The sequence below is a fragment of the Lissotriton helveticus genome, chromosome 6 (genome assembly GCF_964261635.1).
Source record: "Lissotriton helveticus chromosome 6, aLisHel1.1, whole genome shotgun sequence".
In the NCBI taxonomy this organism is placed as follows: Eukaryota; Metazoa; Chordata; class Amphibia; order Caudata; family Salamandridae; genus Lissotriton; species Lissotriton helveticus.
Genome location: NC_136067.1, coordinates 1,156,591,898 through 1,156,605,567, shown reverse-complemented (window position 1 = coordinate 1,156,605,567; position 13,670 = coordinate 1,156,591,898). Strand labels below are relative to the sequence as shown.

The 13,670-nt window shown below is 49.4% G+C and overlaps 1 protein-coding gene across 1 annotated transcript in view; it reads left to right on the top strand.

Moving 5' to 3' along the window:
- The window catches only part of LOC144763334 (uncharacterized), a 414,265-nt gene that overhangs the window by 296,720 nt on the left and 103,875 nt on the right, over window positions 1-13,670 (top strand). Inside the window, exon 6 of the mRNA XM_078648822.1 lies at window positions 3,238-3,330. Within this exon, the coding sequence (XP_078504948.1) occupies window positions 3,238-3,330 (93 nt within the window). The remainder of the gene's footprint in view (window positions 1-3,237; window positions 3,331-13,670) is intronic.

Below are 13,670 nucleotides of genomic sequence, written 5' to 3'. Positions count from 1 at the left end.
CACTGGGCCAGGGACAGACTGATTTGCATACAGCCAGGTTCTGAAACTGGGATGGTGCAATGAGCTAAAAAACGGTGTTGGATCTAGCCCTGATCTCTTGACTGGGTGAGAGTACTCTGCTTAATTCAGAGACTCTGTCCATCACCACCCCTTGTTGTAAATTATTTTGTCCACCCTAAGCGTGGAAGGGTATACTCAGATGTGAGTCCCTTGCTCATTGCACCATCAGGATTCAAGCAAGCCGGGCCGAAGACGCCTGAAATGGCAGAAACCGGTCCCCGGAAGCTTGTTTCCTTCCCAGTGTAAGAATTGGCTTTTGTAGTCTGGTCTGCCCTGTTCCCATGATGCACTGGGCCAGGGACAGACTAATTTGCATACAGCCAGGTTCTGAAACTGGGATGGTGCAATGAGCGAAAAAACGGTGTTGGATCTAGCCCTGATCTCTTGACTGGGTGAGAGTACTCTGCTTAATTCAGAGACTCTGTCCATCACCACCCCTTGTTGTAAATTATTTTGTCCACCCTAAGCGTGGAAGGGTATACTCAGATGTGAGTCCCTTGCTCATTGCACCATCAGGATTCAAGCAAGCCGGGCCGAAGACGCCTGAAATGGCAGAAACCGGTCCCCGGAAGCTTGTTTCCTTCCCAGTGTAAGAAATGGCTTTTGTAGTCTGGTCTGCCCTGTTCCCATGATGCACTGGGCCAGGGACAGACTGATTTGCATACAGCCAGGTTCTGAAACTGGGATGGTGCAATGAGCTAAAAAACGGTGTTGGATCTAGCCCTGATCTCTTGACTGGGTGAGAGTACTCTGCTTAATTCAGAGACTCTGTCCATCACCACCCCTTGTTGTAAATTATTTTGTCCACCCTAAGCGTGGAAGGGTATACTCAGATGTGAGCCCCTTGCTCATTGCACCATCAGGATTCAAGCAAGCCGGGCCGAAGACGCCTGAAATGGCAGAAACCGGTCCCCGGAAGCTTGTTTCCTTCCCAGTGCAAGAATTGGCTTTTGTAGTCTGGTCTGCCCTGTTCCCATGATGCACTGGGCCAGGGACAGACTAATTTGCATACAGCCAGGTTCTGAAACTGGGATGGTGCAATGAGCTAAAAAACGGTGTTGGATCTAGCCCTGATCTCTTGACTGGGTGAGAGTACTCTGCTTAATTCAGAGACTCTGTCCATCACCACCCCTTGTTGTAAATTATTTTGTCCACCCTAAGCGTGGAAGGGTATACTCAGATGTGAGTCCCTTGCTCATTGCACCATCAGGATTCAAGCAAGCCGGGCCGAAGACGCCTGAAAATGGCAGAAACCGGTCCCCGGAAGCTTGTTTCCTTCCCAGTGTAAGAATTGGCTTTTGTAGTCTGGTCTGCCCTGTTCCCATGATGCACTGGGCCAGGGACAGACTAATTTGCATACAGCCAGGTTCTGAAACTGGGATGGTGCAATGAGCTAAAAAACGGTGTTGGATCTAGCCCTGATCTCTTGACTGGGTGAGAGTACTCTGCTTAATTCAGAGACTCTGTCCATCACCACCCCTTGTTGTAAATTATTTTGTCCACCCTAAGCGTGGAAGGGTATACTCAGATGTGAGTCCCTTGCTCATTGCACCATCAGGATTCAAGCAAGCCGGGCCGAAGACGCCTGAAATGGCAGAAACCGGTCCCCGGAAGCTTGTTTCCTTCCCAGTGTAAGAATTGGCTTTTGTAGTCTGGTCTGCCCTGTTCCCATGATGCACTGGGCCAGGGACAGACTAATTTGCATACAGCCAGGTTCTGAAACTGGGATGGTGCAATGAGCTAAAAAACGGTGTTGGATCTAGCCCTGATCTCTTGACTGGGTGAGAGTACTCTGCTTAATTCAGAGACTCTGTCCATCACCACCCCTTGTTGTAAATTAGCTTGAATGCAGTGGCACAGTGAGCAAGGGACCCACGCCTGGGCTTACCCATCCCACTTAGGGCGAAAAGTGTTACAGCAAATAAATGATGGATGAATGCTGACAGTGCAAACCTTCTCCCCCAGTCAAAAGATCTGGGTTAAATCCATCGTTTATTTGCCCAGTACGCCACCCCAGTTTGGACCCAGCCATATGCAAATCAGTCTTGACCCTGTGCCTTATGGAAACAGTCCAGACCGAACTTCCAGGCCAGGTCTTCTCTGGACCGGAAACAAGCATCCTGGGACCGGTTTCAGTGTATGTCACCCTTCTTCAGCCAGGCTAGCTTGAATCCAGGGCACAATGACCAAGGGACCCACGTCTGGGCATACCCATCCCACTTAGGGCGAAAAGTGTTACAGCAAACAAATGATGGACGGAATGCTGACAATGCAAACATTCTCCCCCAGTCAAAAGATCTGGGTTAAATCCATTGTTTTTTTGCCCACTACACCACCCCAGTTTGGACCCAGCCATTTGCAAATCAGTCCTGACCCTGTGCCTCATAGGAACAGTCCAGACCGAACTGCCAGGCCATGTCCTCTCTGGACCGGAGACAAGCATCCTGGGACCGGATTCAGGGTATGTCACCCTTATCAGCCAGGCTAGCTTGAATCCAATGGCACAGTGAACAAGGTCAGCAAAAAAACGATGGATTTAGGCCCAGATCTCTGTACTGGGGTGAATGTGTGACATTGTTCTGCATTCTGTACATCAATTGTTCTTTTTGCATTGGACAACTCTTTACTACACTCACTTACTCCATTCTCACCCTGTAGTGGGAAAACATCTAGCAATGGAGTTGATGCCAATGTGCATTTTCACCGAAAAGAGGGGTATTTGCCGTCTGACTGGAAAGGCTTCTTCGAAGAAAAACAACTTGCAAACATCCGGGCCCCACACTAGTTAGTCAGGAGTATGCAAAGCATGTGAATCTATAGCTCTACATGCCAAGAACAGACGCTTACTGGGTAAGTAACATAATCCAGCTCATCTGCTACCCTTAACAAAAACTCACTACCTTCCCTGCCTTCCTTCCCCCCTCTTGCAGCTGTGCTTTTTGCTTTCAGTATAAGCAGACAAGAGGAGCTGCGCTGACAGGCTGCCAGAGAGCCCTGTCACCTGGCCTCGAAGGCCTTCATGGCATCACAACAGATGATAACCAGTTTTGTTATCTACTGTTGTGATGTCATAGCAAGGAGTTATGACTTTCAGAAACTGAAATAAACGATAGAGCGTCTCTATGAGGGCAACACATAACAATATTATCCCTAAATGTTTTTCTTTATTTCTAACAGGGCACGAGTTTGTTTCATTCAACATAAAAGACGAAGAAGAGACCTATTTTATTGACTCTCAGGAAAGTAGGACAATTGAAAGCAGAACTTCAAGTGAGTTACCAGTGCTCAGTTGCTTGCAATCAGCAGTGACATGCTTACTTGACCAGTACTACTTTTGCTGTCTATACGGTTTTACTGTGCATCTTCAAGTGATAAGGGATGGGGCAGCAGACAAGAAGCAAATTCTCAGCAAGTCTGCATCAGTTCCCCAGTAGCATTCTGGTAGATGCAGCTCACAGTGTTTCTTTTTTGTTATCAATCTTTTTATTAGTTTTATAGTGTTGAACAGACAGCAAAACAATTGCCACTACATCAATCCCCCAATCATAATACTACATTAAGGGGACCCAAATAAGGTCGTACCCACCCACAACGTGTAAGTACATAGTGTTTTTGAATTGCACACTAGTATAAGTGTGTTTACCACCAGCATTTATATAGCAAATGCTTGCATTTCTGTTCATGTATTTTCTGAGTTCTTGCTCGTTTTTGGGAAAAGTAGGTTGTGGGTGTTTGAAGTGCTTTTTCGAATATATCAGTTGAAGTACCTCTTCAATACATTAAAGTGCATTCCCCAGTGCCCAATCATCTACATAAATCCTAGAGGAACACCACAAGGAGGTGGTGGGAGCACACTGCTAACCAATAAACAAATCTCTTATTGCTTTCTGGAAGATGCAGTTCATAGTTGTTAAAAATGGGTTTCTCTAGTTGGCAAGGTTTGCACCTTCGTCCAAGTAGGGACCCTTCCTTCTAGCTCACCCCCTTGGTAGCTTGGCACGAGTAGTCAGGCTAATCTTAGAGGTAGTGTGTAAAGCATTTGCACATAACCAACAGTAACACAGTGAAAGTGCTACAAAAGGACACCTGACCAGTTAAAAAAATTATCCAATATTTTTATATAATCCAAACAAGACCAAAAGCGATAAAGAATCCACAATACATTACTTGGAAAAAAATGGATACTTTCTAAGATGTCTTCTAAACTGCAGAAATTCCTCAAAAATGCAGTTCGTACGAGTTGGTAGCTCCATCCGGGGCTACTGCAATGCTGAAAACAACAGAGATCAGCCGACCGCGTCAATACGGGTCAGTAAAAGCATGAACAGACTCGGAAACAGTACCTTTCTCGTTGTGGCTTATACGGGGTGCGAGCCGGTCGTGGCAACCGTTGCGGTTGCGTTGCAAAATGGAAGCGGTGCAGGGCACGGTGTCCTCTCGATGCGGTGCAGTCAGCGGCTCAGTGTCGGTCGTCCAGATGGCGTCGGTGAGACCAAGGCTTACGATGCAGGGAGAGACGGTGCTTGATGGGATGCTGGCAGTTTGTGGTGCAGGCGACAGAGCTGATTTGCGGGAGCTGGCATTGGTCAGCCCAGAAGGCTGTGTGGGACAAGGCGTTGCGTCGTGAAACTTTTGAGCGGTGCCCCCACCCATGATGTGGTCACGGATGTCGAGTCAGCAGCAGTGACCACGTCGGTGAGACCAGGATGGTGAAGCGAGGCGGTGTGGATTCCGGTGCCCACAGATCGCGGTGCAAGCAGCGGCTGGGTGGCGGCAGCGTCGGTCGTCGTCGGTGAGTCCCAGGTTGCGGTGCGAGATGCGGACGGTGCCGCCTGCAGTGCCATCAAGACACAGAGCCAGCGACGGAGTCGGTTGTGGTTCCCTTCTCTGTGGCCACTGAAACAGCGGTTCCAGAGCGGTACCAAGAATTTGGTGAAGTTGTTGCTGTCCTTGAGACTTCAGAACAGGAGGCCAGCTCGATTTCAGACCCTTGGAGATACTCAGCACAAGTAAAGAAAGTTCAGTCCAGTCCTTTCACTGCCCAAGGCAGAAGCAGCAACTGCAGGCCAACCCACCAAAGCAACAAAACAGCAAAGGGGTAGTACTCCTCCTAGCAGCTCTTCCAGCTCTTCTTCTTGGCAGGTTCCTTGATTCCAGCTAGTTTCTAAAGTTTAGGGGGTTGGGCCTCACTTTTTATATCCCAAAATCCTTTGCCCTCTAAGGCAGAGAGTGTCTGTGCCCAGCCAGACTAGTTCTGCCCTCTCTGGTGTGGCTATCTGGAAGGAGGTGGAGACTGCATTGTCGGAGGCAGACCAGGCCCATTCATGTGAAAGGAAATCTCCTCCCCCTATTCTAAATGCAGCCCATGTCTATTCAGCCCTTTCCCGACCCACCTAGACTATCTGGAGCCACTGCTCCTCTCCAGGCCCGGTCATCCTAAACCTAGATAGTCAATCCACAAACCCAGCAGAGGCCTACTGGATGGCTGAGCAAGAAAATACCTACTTTCTAAAAGTGGTATTTTCAAACACAGAATGTAAAAATCACCCTCACTAAAAGATGCTTTTTAGATTCTGAGATCAGGCGTAATAAACTTAATTTCTCTTCCTAGTTCCCAGGGCCAGTTATGTTTACAAGATGTTAACAAACTCCCCATTCTGTCCTATTAGAACAGGTAGCCTTGCAATAGTGAACAACAAATGTAGCAGTAATTCACTATCAGGACATGCCACACACACCAGGGCATGTCCTAGCTTTCACATACACTACACTCTGCCCACAGGGAAGCCTTGGACATACCGTAGGGGTGACGCACATGTAAGAAAAGGTAAGTTTAGGGCCTGTCAAGTCGGTGCACTTGCCAAGTCTACATGCCAGTACCAGACTGCACACAGGCTCTGCAATGGCAGGCCAGAGTTACATTTACAGGCTGTTTGTGTGGATGGCACAATCCAGTGCTGCAGCCCACTAACAGCATTTGATTTACAGGCCCTGGCACACTCAGTGCACTTTACTAGGGACTGACACATAAATCAAATATGCCAATCATGGAAACACTAATCCATAACACAATTTACAACAGGAGCACTTGCACTTTAACACTGATTAGCAGTGAGAAAGTGCGCAGAGACACTAAGCCAGCAAAAACAGAATCTGAAAGAACCAGCTAGTTATAGATTCCTTACCTTAGAATTACCCCCAGGCTCCAGACTGGATCTAGAGAATTTTCGTCAGCAGTACCCCTGCGTGTCGGAAGCTGGCGTCGGTCAACACCGCGTTCGTCGTTGGCATCGTGGTCACCGGGGTGATGTTACGGTAGCTACATAGACGCAGCCCTCGCGTGCTGACGTCCGTTCTTTCTTTTTCCGCGCCAGCAGGTGCAGATTTGAAGAGAGCGGTACCTCCAGTCACTTTTTGACTAACTTTTTCTTGACTTTTGTCGACATTGTTTTTCAAGTCCATCATATCCTGGTGCATGAGGGATGCCCAGCTTAAAGGCTTGCGGTTCCTGTAGCCAACTGATGTCAGTGACGGCTCCGCGCCGTGTGTGTCTCTTCTGCTTGGAGCGTGACCACGACCCCAAGTTGTGCTCCAACTGCCAGACCATGAATCCAAAGACTTTGCGGGAGTGGTCCCGAAAGCTTCTTGAGGCCCGTCAGTTGGATCTGTACAGTTCGAGGTCTCAGTCATGTAGGAGGTCGAGGGACCGGTCGCGGAGCCATCATTACTCTTCATCCAAGTCTTTGCACTCTGGGTCAGGTGAGTCAAAGCACAAGAAGAAGTCAAAGAAGCATCATCGCTCTTCGACTTCTCCCCGTCCGTTGGCCGATGCAACGAGGGATGCGGTGGTGCCCCTTCCGCGACTCTGCGTGCAGAGCCCAAAGGGCCGACTCCGGGCTTCCCTCCTTTCCCGGGACCTGGAGCGACCCCTGCCCAGCTTTGTCAGTTTTACGAAGCGATGCATGCCATTTTTGGTCAGCCCGACTCTGTCTGCGTGCCTTCGAGCCCCGCGGACTGGGCTGGGGGCCTTGGGCGTTCGACGCCGGTGGCTCCGGCCCGGGCACTGCAGGGTCCCCTTGGATCCAGGCCTGGATCAGGATCGGCGCTGGTCGCCCTTGTTACACCTCCCCCAGCGCCGATTCCACCAGCACCACATCTGCAACCGGCGGCGCCTATGTACCTAGCCGACGCCGACCCCAGCCTCCACCTCGAGGTAGACATGGAGCTGGACGCCTGGTCGAGGTCAACTGTTTTTTTAGGGGGTGTCCACTCCACTCCTGTGGACATGCCCTTTGATGGCCATCACCTATTCGGCGACAACGCGCTAGAGCGCTTTAAGGACTCTCGAGCTACAGTGAGTTCCTGTCCCAGAAGTAGGTCATGGTTGCTATTACCACTACTTTCTGGTGCCCAAGAAGGACAAAGGCCTGCAATATATCTTGGATCTTAGGAACGTCAACCGCTTCCTTAAGTTCAAGATGTTGACACTGGCTCAGGTCCTGTCTGCCCTAGACCCTGGAGACTGGATGGTAGCGTTGGACTTGCAGGACGGTTATTTTCACATTCCCGCCCTGCCGGCCCAGCGGCATTACCTGCAGTTCACTGTAGGCCACAAGCACTTTCAGTTTACAGTGCTCCCCTTTGGCCTCACAAGCGCCCCTCGGGTGTTCACAAAGTGATGGCGGTGGTCGCAGCTCATCTGTGCAGATCAGGGGTCCCAGTCTTCCCCCTATCTCGACAACTGGCTGTTGAAGGCAGGCTCGCCCCAGGCTGTCATCTCCCACCACCAGACAACGGCCGACCTCCTGCATTGGCGGGGGTTTTCCATCAAAGTGCCGAAGTCGCACCTGACTCCCTCTCAGGAGCTCCTCTTCATCGCAGTGGTTCTGTAAACGACGCAGTTTCGGGTCTATCCTCCCGAACAGCGATTCCGGGATATTCGGGCTGTGATTCTGATTTTTCAGCCTCTTTCCCGGGTTTCGGTCAGGATGACCTTTCAGGTACTGGGCCTGATGGCATCCTGCATCCTGCTGGCGGACCGTGTTATATGGCATATGCTGGCTCTGCAGTGGGACCTGAAGTTCCAGTGGGAACAACATCAGGGGAACCTGTCCGATTGTGCCCAGATCTCGGAGGACACTGCACATCAATTGCAGTGGTGGCTAACAAACCAGTATTGGGTCAACAGCAGATCCCTCTCCCTTCCTCAACCAGAGTTCACAGTGGTGACCGATGCATCACATCTGGGATGGGGCGGCCACATGGGGGAGGCGGAGATCAGAGGCCTCGGGTCTCTGATGGAGCCGGGCTCCACATCAACCTTCTGGAGCCTCAGGCGATTCGTCTTGCACTCAAAGTATTCCTTCCCTCTGTCTGGGGAAGAGTAGTGCTGCTGTTCACGGACAACACCACCACCATGTGGTACATGTGCTGGATGGGGTCGCGGACCCTCTCTCAGGAGACCCTGCAGCCTCTGGACATGGCTGGAACATCAGGGCATATCCCCGGTGGTTCAGCACCTGGCAGGTTCCCTGAACTCCAGGGCCGACGAATTCAGCCGCAGGTGCATGATAAATCACGAATGGCGTCTTCACTCTGGGGTGATGCAAGGTCTCTTTCAGCAGTGGGGAGAGCCTTGGTTAGATCTATTCACCACCGAAGAGAATGCGCAATGTCAGTAGTTCTGCGCATTGGAATTTCCAAGGCAGCACTCGCTAGGCAACGCTTTTCATCGCAAGTGAAGTTGCAGTCTTCTAAACGCCTATACCACTTCTGCCCAGAGTGCTGCAGAAGATCATGCGAGACTGAGCCCAAGTCATTCTTGTGGCTCCAGACTGGGCATGAAGAGTCTGGTATCCCGAGCTGCTCAACATGACCATCGATCCTCTGATCAGACTGCCTCTTCGGGAGGATCTTCTGTTGCAGCAGCAGGGGACTGTCCTCCACCCGAACCTGTCCAGCCTCCACCTCCTTGCATGGAGATTGAGCGGCGGCAGTTGACGTTGTTTGACCTGCCTCTTGAAGTCTGCGATGTTATCATGGCAGCCAGGCGTCCCTCCACTAAGACGGTATACGCCTGCAGATGGAACAAATTTGTGGCATGGTGCACAGAAAAGACTGTGGATCCCCTTTCCGCCCCTCTTTCTGAGATTCCCTTGTTCCTTCTGTCTTTGGCCCAGCAGGGCTCTGCTCTGGGTACTCTAAGGGGCTACCTCTCAGCCATTTCAGCCTTCCTTAGGCTTCCTGATCAACCTTCTCTTTCAAGTCCCCTGTTGTCAATAGATTCCTTGAGGGCGTTACTCCTCTTTTTCCTCCTGTTCCCTTCGTAATGCTCCAGTGGGACTTGAACTTGGTTCTTACAAATCTTATGTGCGCTCCCTTTGAGCTGCTACATAACTGTCCTCTCAGGCTTCGCACTTTGAAAACTGCCTTTCTGGTGGCCATCACCTCTGCACGCAGGTTGAGTGAGCTACAAGCTCTTTCTTCCAAGCCTCCCTTTCTGACTATCCATCCGAACAAGGTCGTCCTGAGAACTAGACCTTCCTTCCTTCCCAAGGTGGTTAATTCTTTCCACATTGGCCTAACCATCACTTTGCCCACCTTCTTTCCGCCTCCGCATCCTTCAAAAGAGGAAGAGAGGCTCCACCGTCTGGATCCAAAATGTGCGCTTTCCTTCTACTTGGATCGCACCAAACAATTCCAGGTGGACGACCATTTCTTTGTTAGTTAAGAAAGGTCGGGCCATGTACAAACGGACCATCTCCAGGTGGGTCGTTCTGTGCATCAAAGCTTGCATTTTCCTCGCTTGCCACTGTATTGCTGTAGCGCCGGGAAACATCTGTTTTAGGTAGCTGTTCGCGCTCTACAAATGTGGATATTATTATTATTATTATTATTCTTTGGCAAAGAAGGAGCCTCAGTTCAGCAAACACTACTGCCTGGACAGCCAAGTCCAGAGAGACAGCAATTCTGTTCTCCAGGACTTTCTGGTGTGAACTTAGTTCGCAGACCCACCTCCGGGTGGTATTGCTGGGGTATCTATTCTAACGTAAGGACTCTATAACTAACTGTTTCTTTCAGATTAACAAGTTATTTACCTTCTTTAACAATATATCTGTAAGAAACATAGGTTAGTTATAGATTCCTTACTGCCCCACCCATCCTCCCCGTTCTGAGAACTGACTTTTAGGGTTAAGGACTTCCTTTCAGGGCCCTAGTTTTGTGCACCAGTGAACAGTGTCTTGCATGTTTCTGCGCTGCTGGAGTGGAAAGTCGTGTGCATAACTGACATCGGTGCGCAAGGCGATGTCTATGTAGCTACCGCGACGTCATCCCGACGAACATGACGCCAACGATGAATGCGGAGTCGACCAATGCCACCTTCCGACGCGCAGGGGTACTGCTGACGAAAATTCTCCAGATCCAGTCTGACGCCTGGGGTAATTCTAAGGTAAGGAATCTATAACTAACCTATGTTTCTTACAGATATATCGTTATGAAGGTAAGTAACTTGTTTGTCAAAACATGGAGGTCAGAAAGCAAAAACTCAGGGGAAACACGGCAAAAGATGCCAAGTCTAACAATAGTGTTTAAAAAAAAAAGGTATTGTGCTTTAATACACATTAACAATGCAGCATCAAATAAGGTTCTAATTGAGCTTAGGTCGAATCAATGAAAGGGCATGGAAATCATCGGAGTGTGTGTTATAGTATGCCATATCAGTTTGCCACCCTTTTACTGTTGGAAGAGGCCCCTTCATCCAGCGCATTGCAACTGGACGCTGCGCTAATAAAAGGCACAACGCCACAAGTTTCTGAAAGGTTCACGAGACATCACAATAATACCCCAGTAGTGCCAACAGAGGTGAGCAGGTCAAGACCTTACCTGTGATCGCTCCCAAAATATTAAATACGGCCGTCCAAAAGTGGTTTCACCTGCCCAAAACCATGCCATGTGCGCAAACCCAGAGCCCTCTAATTCCCCAGCGAGGTCATAGGGAATCATATTATAAACTAACCGGGGTGTAATATACACGATTAAGAAATTTAACGTGTATCAGGCTATGGTGACCATTCAAAGGTTCATAGTAGGGTGACCAACCGTCCGTAAATTTCTTGGACTGCCCGTAATTTGGATCTCACATCCATTGTCTGTGACGATCCCTTTTACGGACGCCTTTTGTTTGTAATTTTGGGCATTGGGGGACATCACTGTTCCCCTGCAAGAAGCTTCAGCTCTCTGATGGGGCCACCTCGCAGTCCCCTGAGCACAAGAGCAGCCCCACCCGAGTACTTCACAGGTCTTTAAAAGACCATTTACGTGTTAAGGAGGCTTTGTTGTTTCTTCGCACTGCCTATTGCTAGAAGAATTAGCCCCCCCCAACACGCTGCCGAGATTTGTAGTAGCCTCGCCCCTCCCCCGCACCCCTCCCCACCCCGAAAATTGGCTCTAGTTGTGCCTATGATTGTGAATGACAGATGAGGCTTGGCTGTTTAGCTGTCGATGCTGTAATTGGATGTGTCCTCTGCAGGTGGTAGGTCTTTAAGAGGTATGAGGTGTGAGGAGAAGAGTGACTGAACATTACTGACAAAAATAGGCCAGCGAGTGGCAGTGCTGGGAAGAGCAGGCCTGCAGGGCCATGGCTTTGAAGAACAGTGCTCCCAGGGACCTTGATCCGAAGCATATGGATGACCGCATTTGGGTGTAAAGGGCAAGGACAGTACAGGACTCTGAGGGGATTGCCTCTGTGTGTTGGGGGGACAGGCCCATGGAATGTGGCTCTTGAACCGCAGAGTTGCAAAGTGTAGGGTTCTGAGGCCAGTGGTGAGTGTATGGCTGCAAAGTGACAGTGTACGGAGGGTGGGGCTTTTAAAAAGTAGAACTTATGACGTGACCCAGCCAAAGCTGTCGAAAGGTCCCACATCACATATGAAACACTAAACCAGTTCTGGCCTTTTAGCCAAAAGTAAATTGTAAATATGGGCATCAAAATCCCAGCATGGAGTGTTTGATTGGCTGGAAACAAAAAAGATAAACGAGTCGCACTTGCCTGGGCCTGGCTGGCAGCTGTGGTACCCACGGAAGTAGCTGCACTACAGTTCAGAGCGGCGGGTAACATCACATACAGTGTGATGAAATTCTTTACTTTGCAACATCCTTATACAACTAATAAAGGTCATGTGTGGGAATTGTCATACTGATGCCTGGTACCAGGTAGACCTAACCATGATCGAGCTTGATGACAAGCCTTCCAGCAAATGACACCATGATGTGACCAACCCAGGAGCAGAGCTTCAACCGAAAGGCTACCAGTAAGACACCCTTCATTTCAGTCCAGCCCGAAACCCACCTCAGAGTCCTTTTCAGGAGTTTTAAATTGACCAAAGATGCCATATGTTTGTCCGTAATATTTGATAGTTTAGGCTTTTCTGACTGCACCTTTGACATTCCGTAATTTAAGGGGTTTGGCGTATTGAAAATTGCCACTATGTGCAGACAAGGGAGGGGGGCAGAGTAGACCGATAGGGCTTGCTATACTTCCTCCAGGCTTTTAAACCCCACACTCCCCGCCTCGTGCCTTCCATAGATGAACATGGTTATGCAAAGACCACTGCCTCTCACAGGAGTCCCTACTGATAGCATATGGGAGCAAAGGATAGGTGTAGGGAGGGTGGGAGCTTCTGAAGAGCTGTTTCCCTGTCAATGGATAAGAAAGAGAAGCTGTGTGTGGGATCTCCCTTGTGGCAGATAAAAATCCCTTTCCATGTTACTAATGTGAAAGGCCATCACAATGGGACAGCAGAAGAGGCAGTATTCCCCAAGCCTGTGATGCAAGGATGAATGGCTAAATGAAAGAGGGATGGAGAAAGAAAGGGAGGATGGATGGATGGATGGATGGATGGATGACTGAAAGGGTGAATGGATGGAAGGATGAGTGACTGGGTGGATGAATGAGTAAGTGAAAGGATGGGTGAAAGGGTAGATGGCTGCACGGATGGATGAGTGAATGGATGGATGAGTGGAAGTGTGTATGGATGAGTGTATGAATGGATAAGGTGAAAGGATGAATGGAGGGATGGGTAAGTGAAAGGGTGAATGGGTGGAAGGATGAGTGACTAGGTGGATGAATGAGTAAGTGAAAGGATGGATGGATGAGTGGATGATGAGTGGAAGGGTGGATGGATGAGTATATGGATGGATAAGGTGAACGTATGAATGGAGGGGGGATGAGTGAAAGGGTGAATGGGTGGAAGGATGAGTAACTGGGTGGATGAATGAGTTAGGGAAAGGATGGCTGGATGGTTAAAAGAGTAGATGGCTGGATGAATGAGTGAATGGGTGGATGAGTGGGAAAGTGGATGGATGAGTGTACAGATGCATAAGGTGAAAGGATGAATGGAAGGATGGATGAGTGAGAGGGTGGATGGAGGGATAGATGAGTATAATGATGGATGGATGGAAGGATAGATGATGGATAGGTTTGCAAATGGTTGAATACTGATATGAACGGTCATACAGATAGATGGACATAATGAATGGTGAAAGACTGAATGATGGATGAGAGATTGATTACACCTTGTAACCCCCTTCATCTTAAGTACATTTCCTAT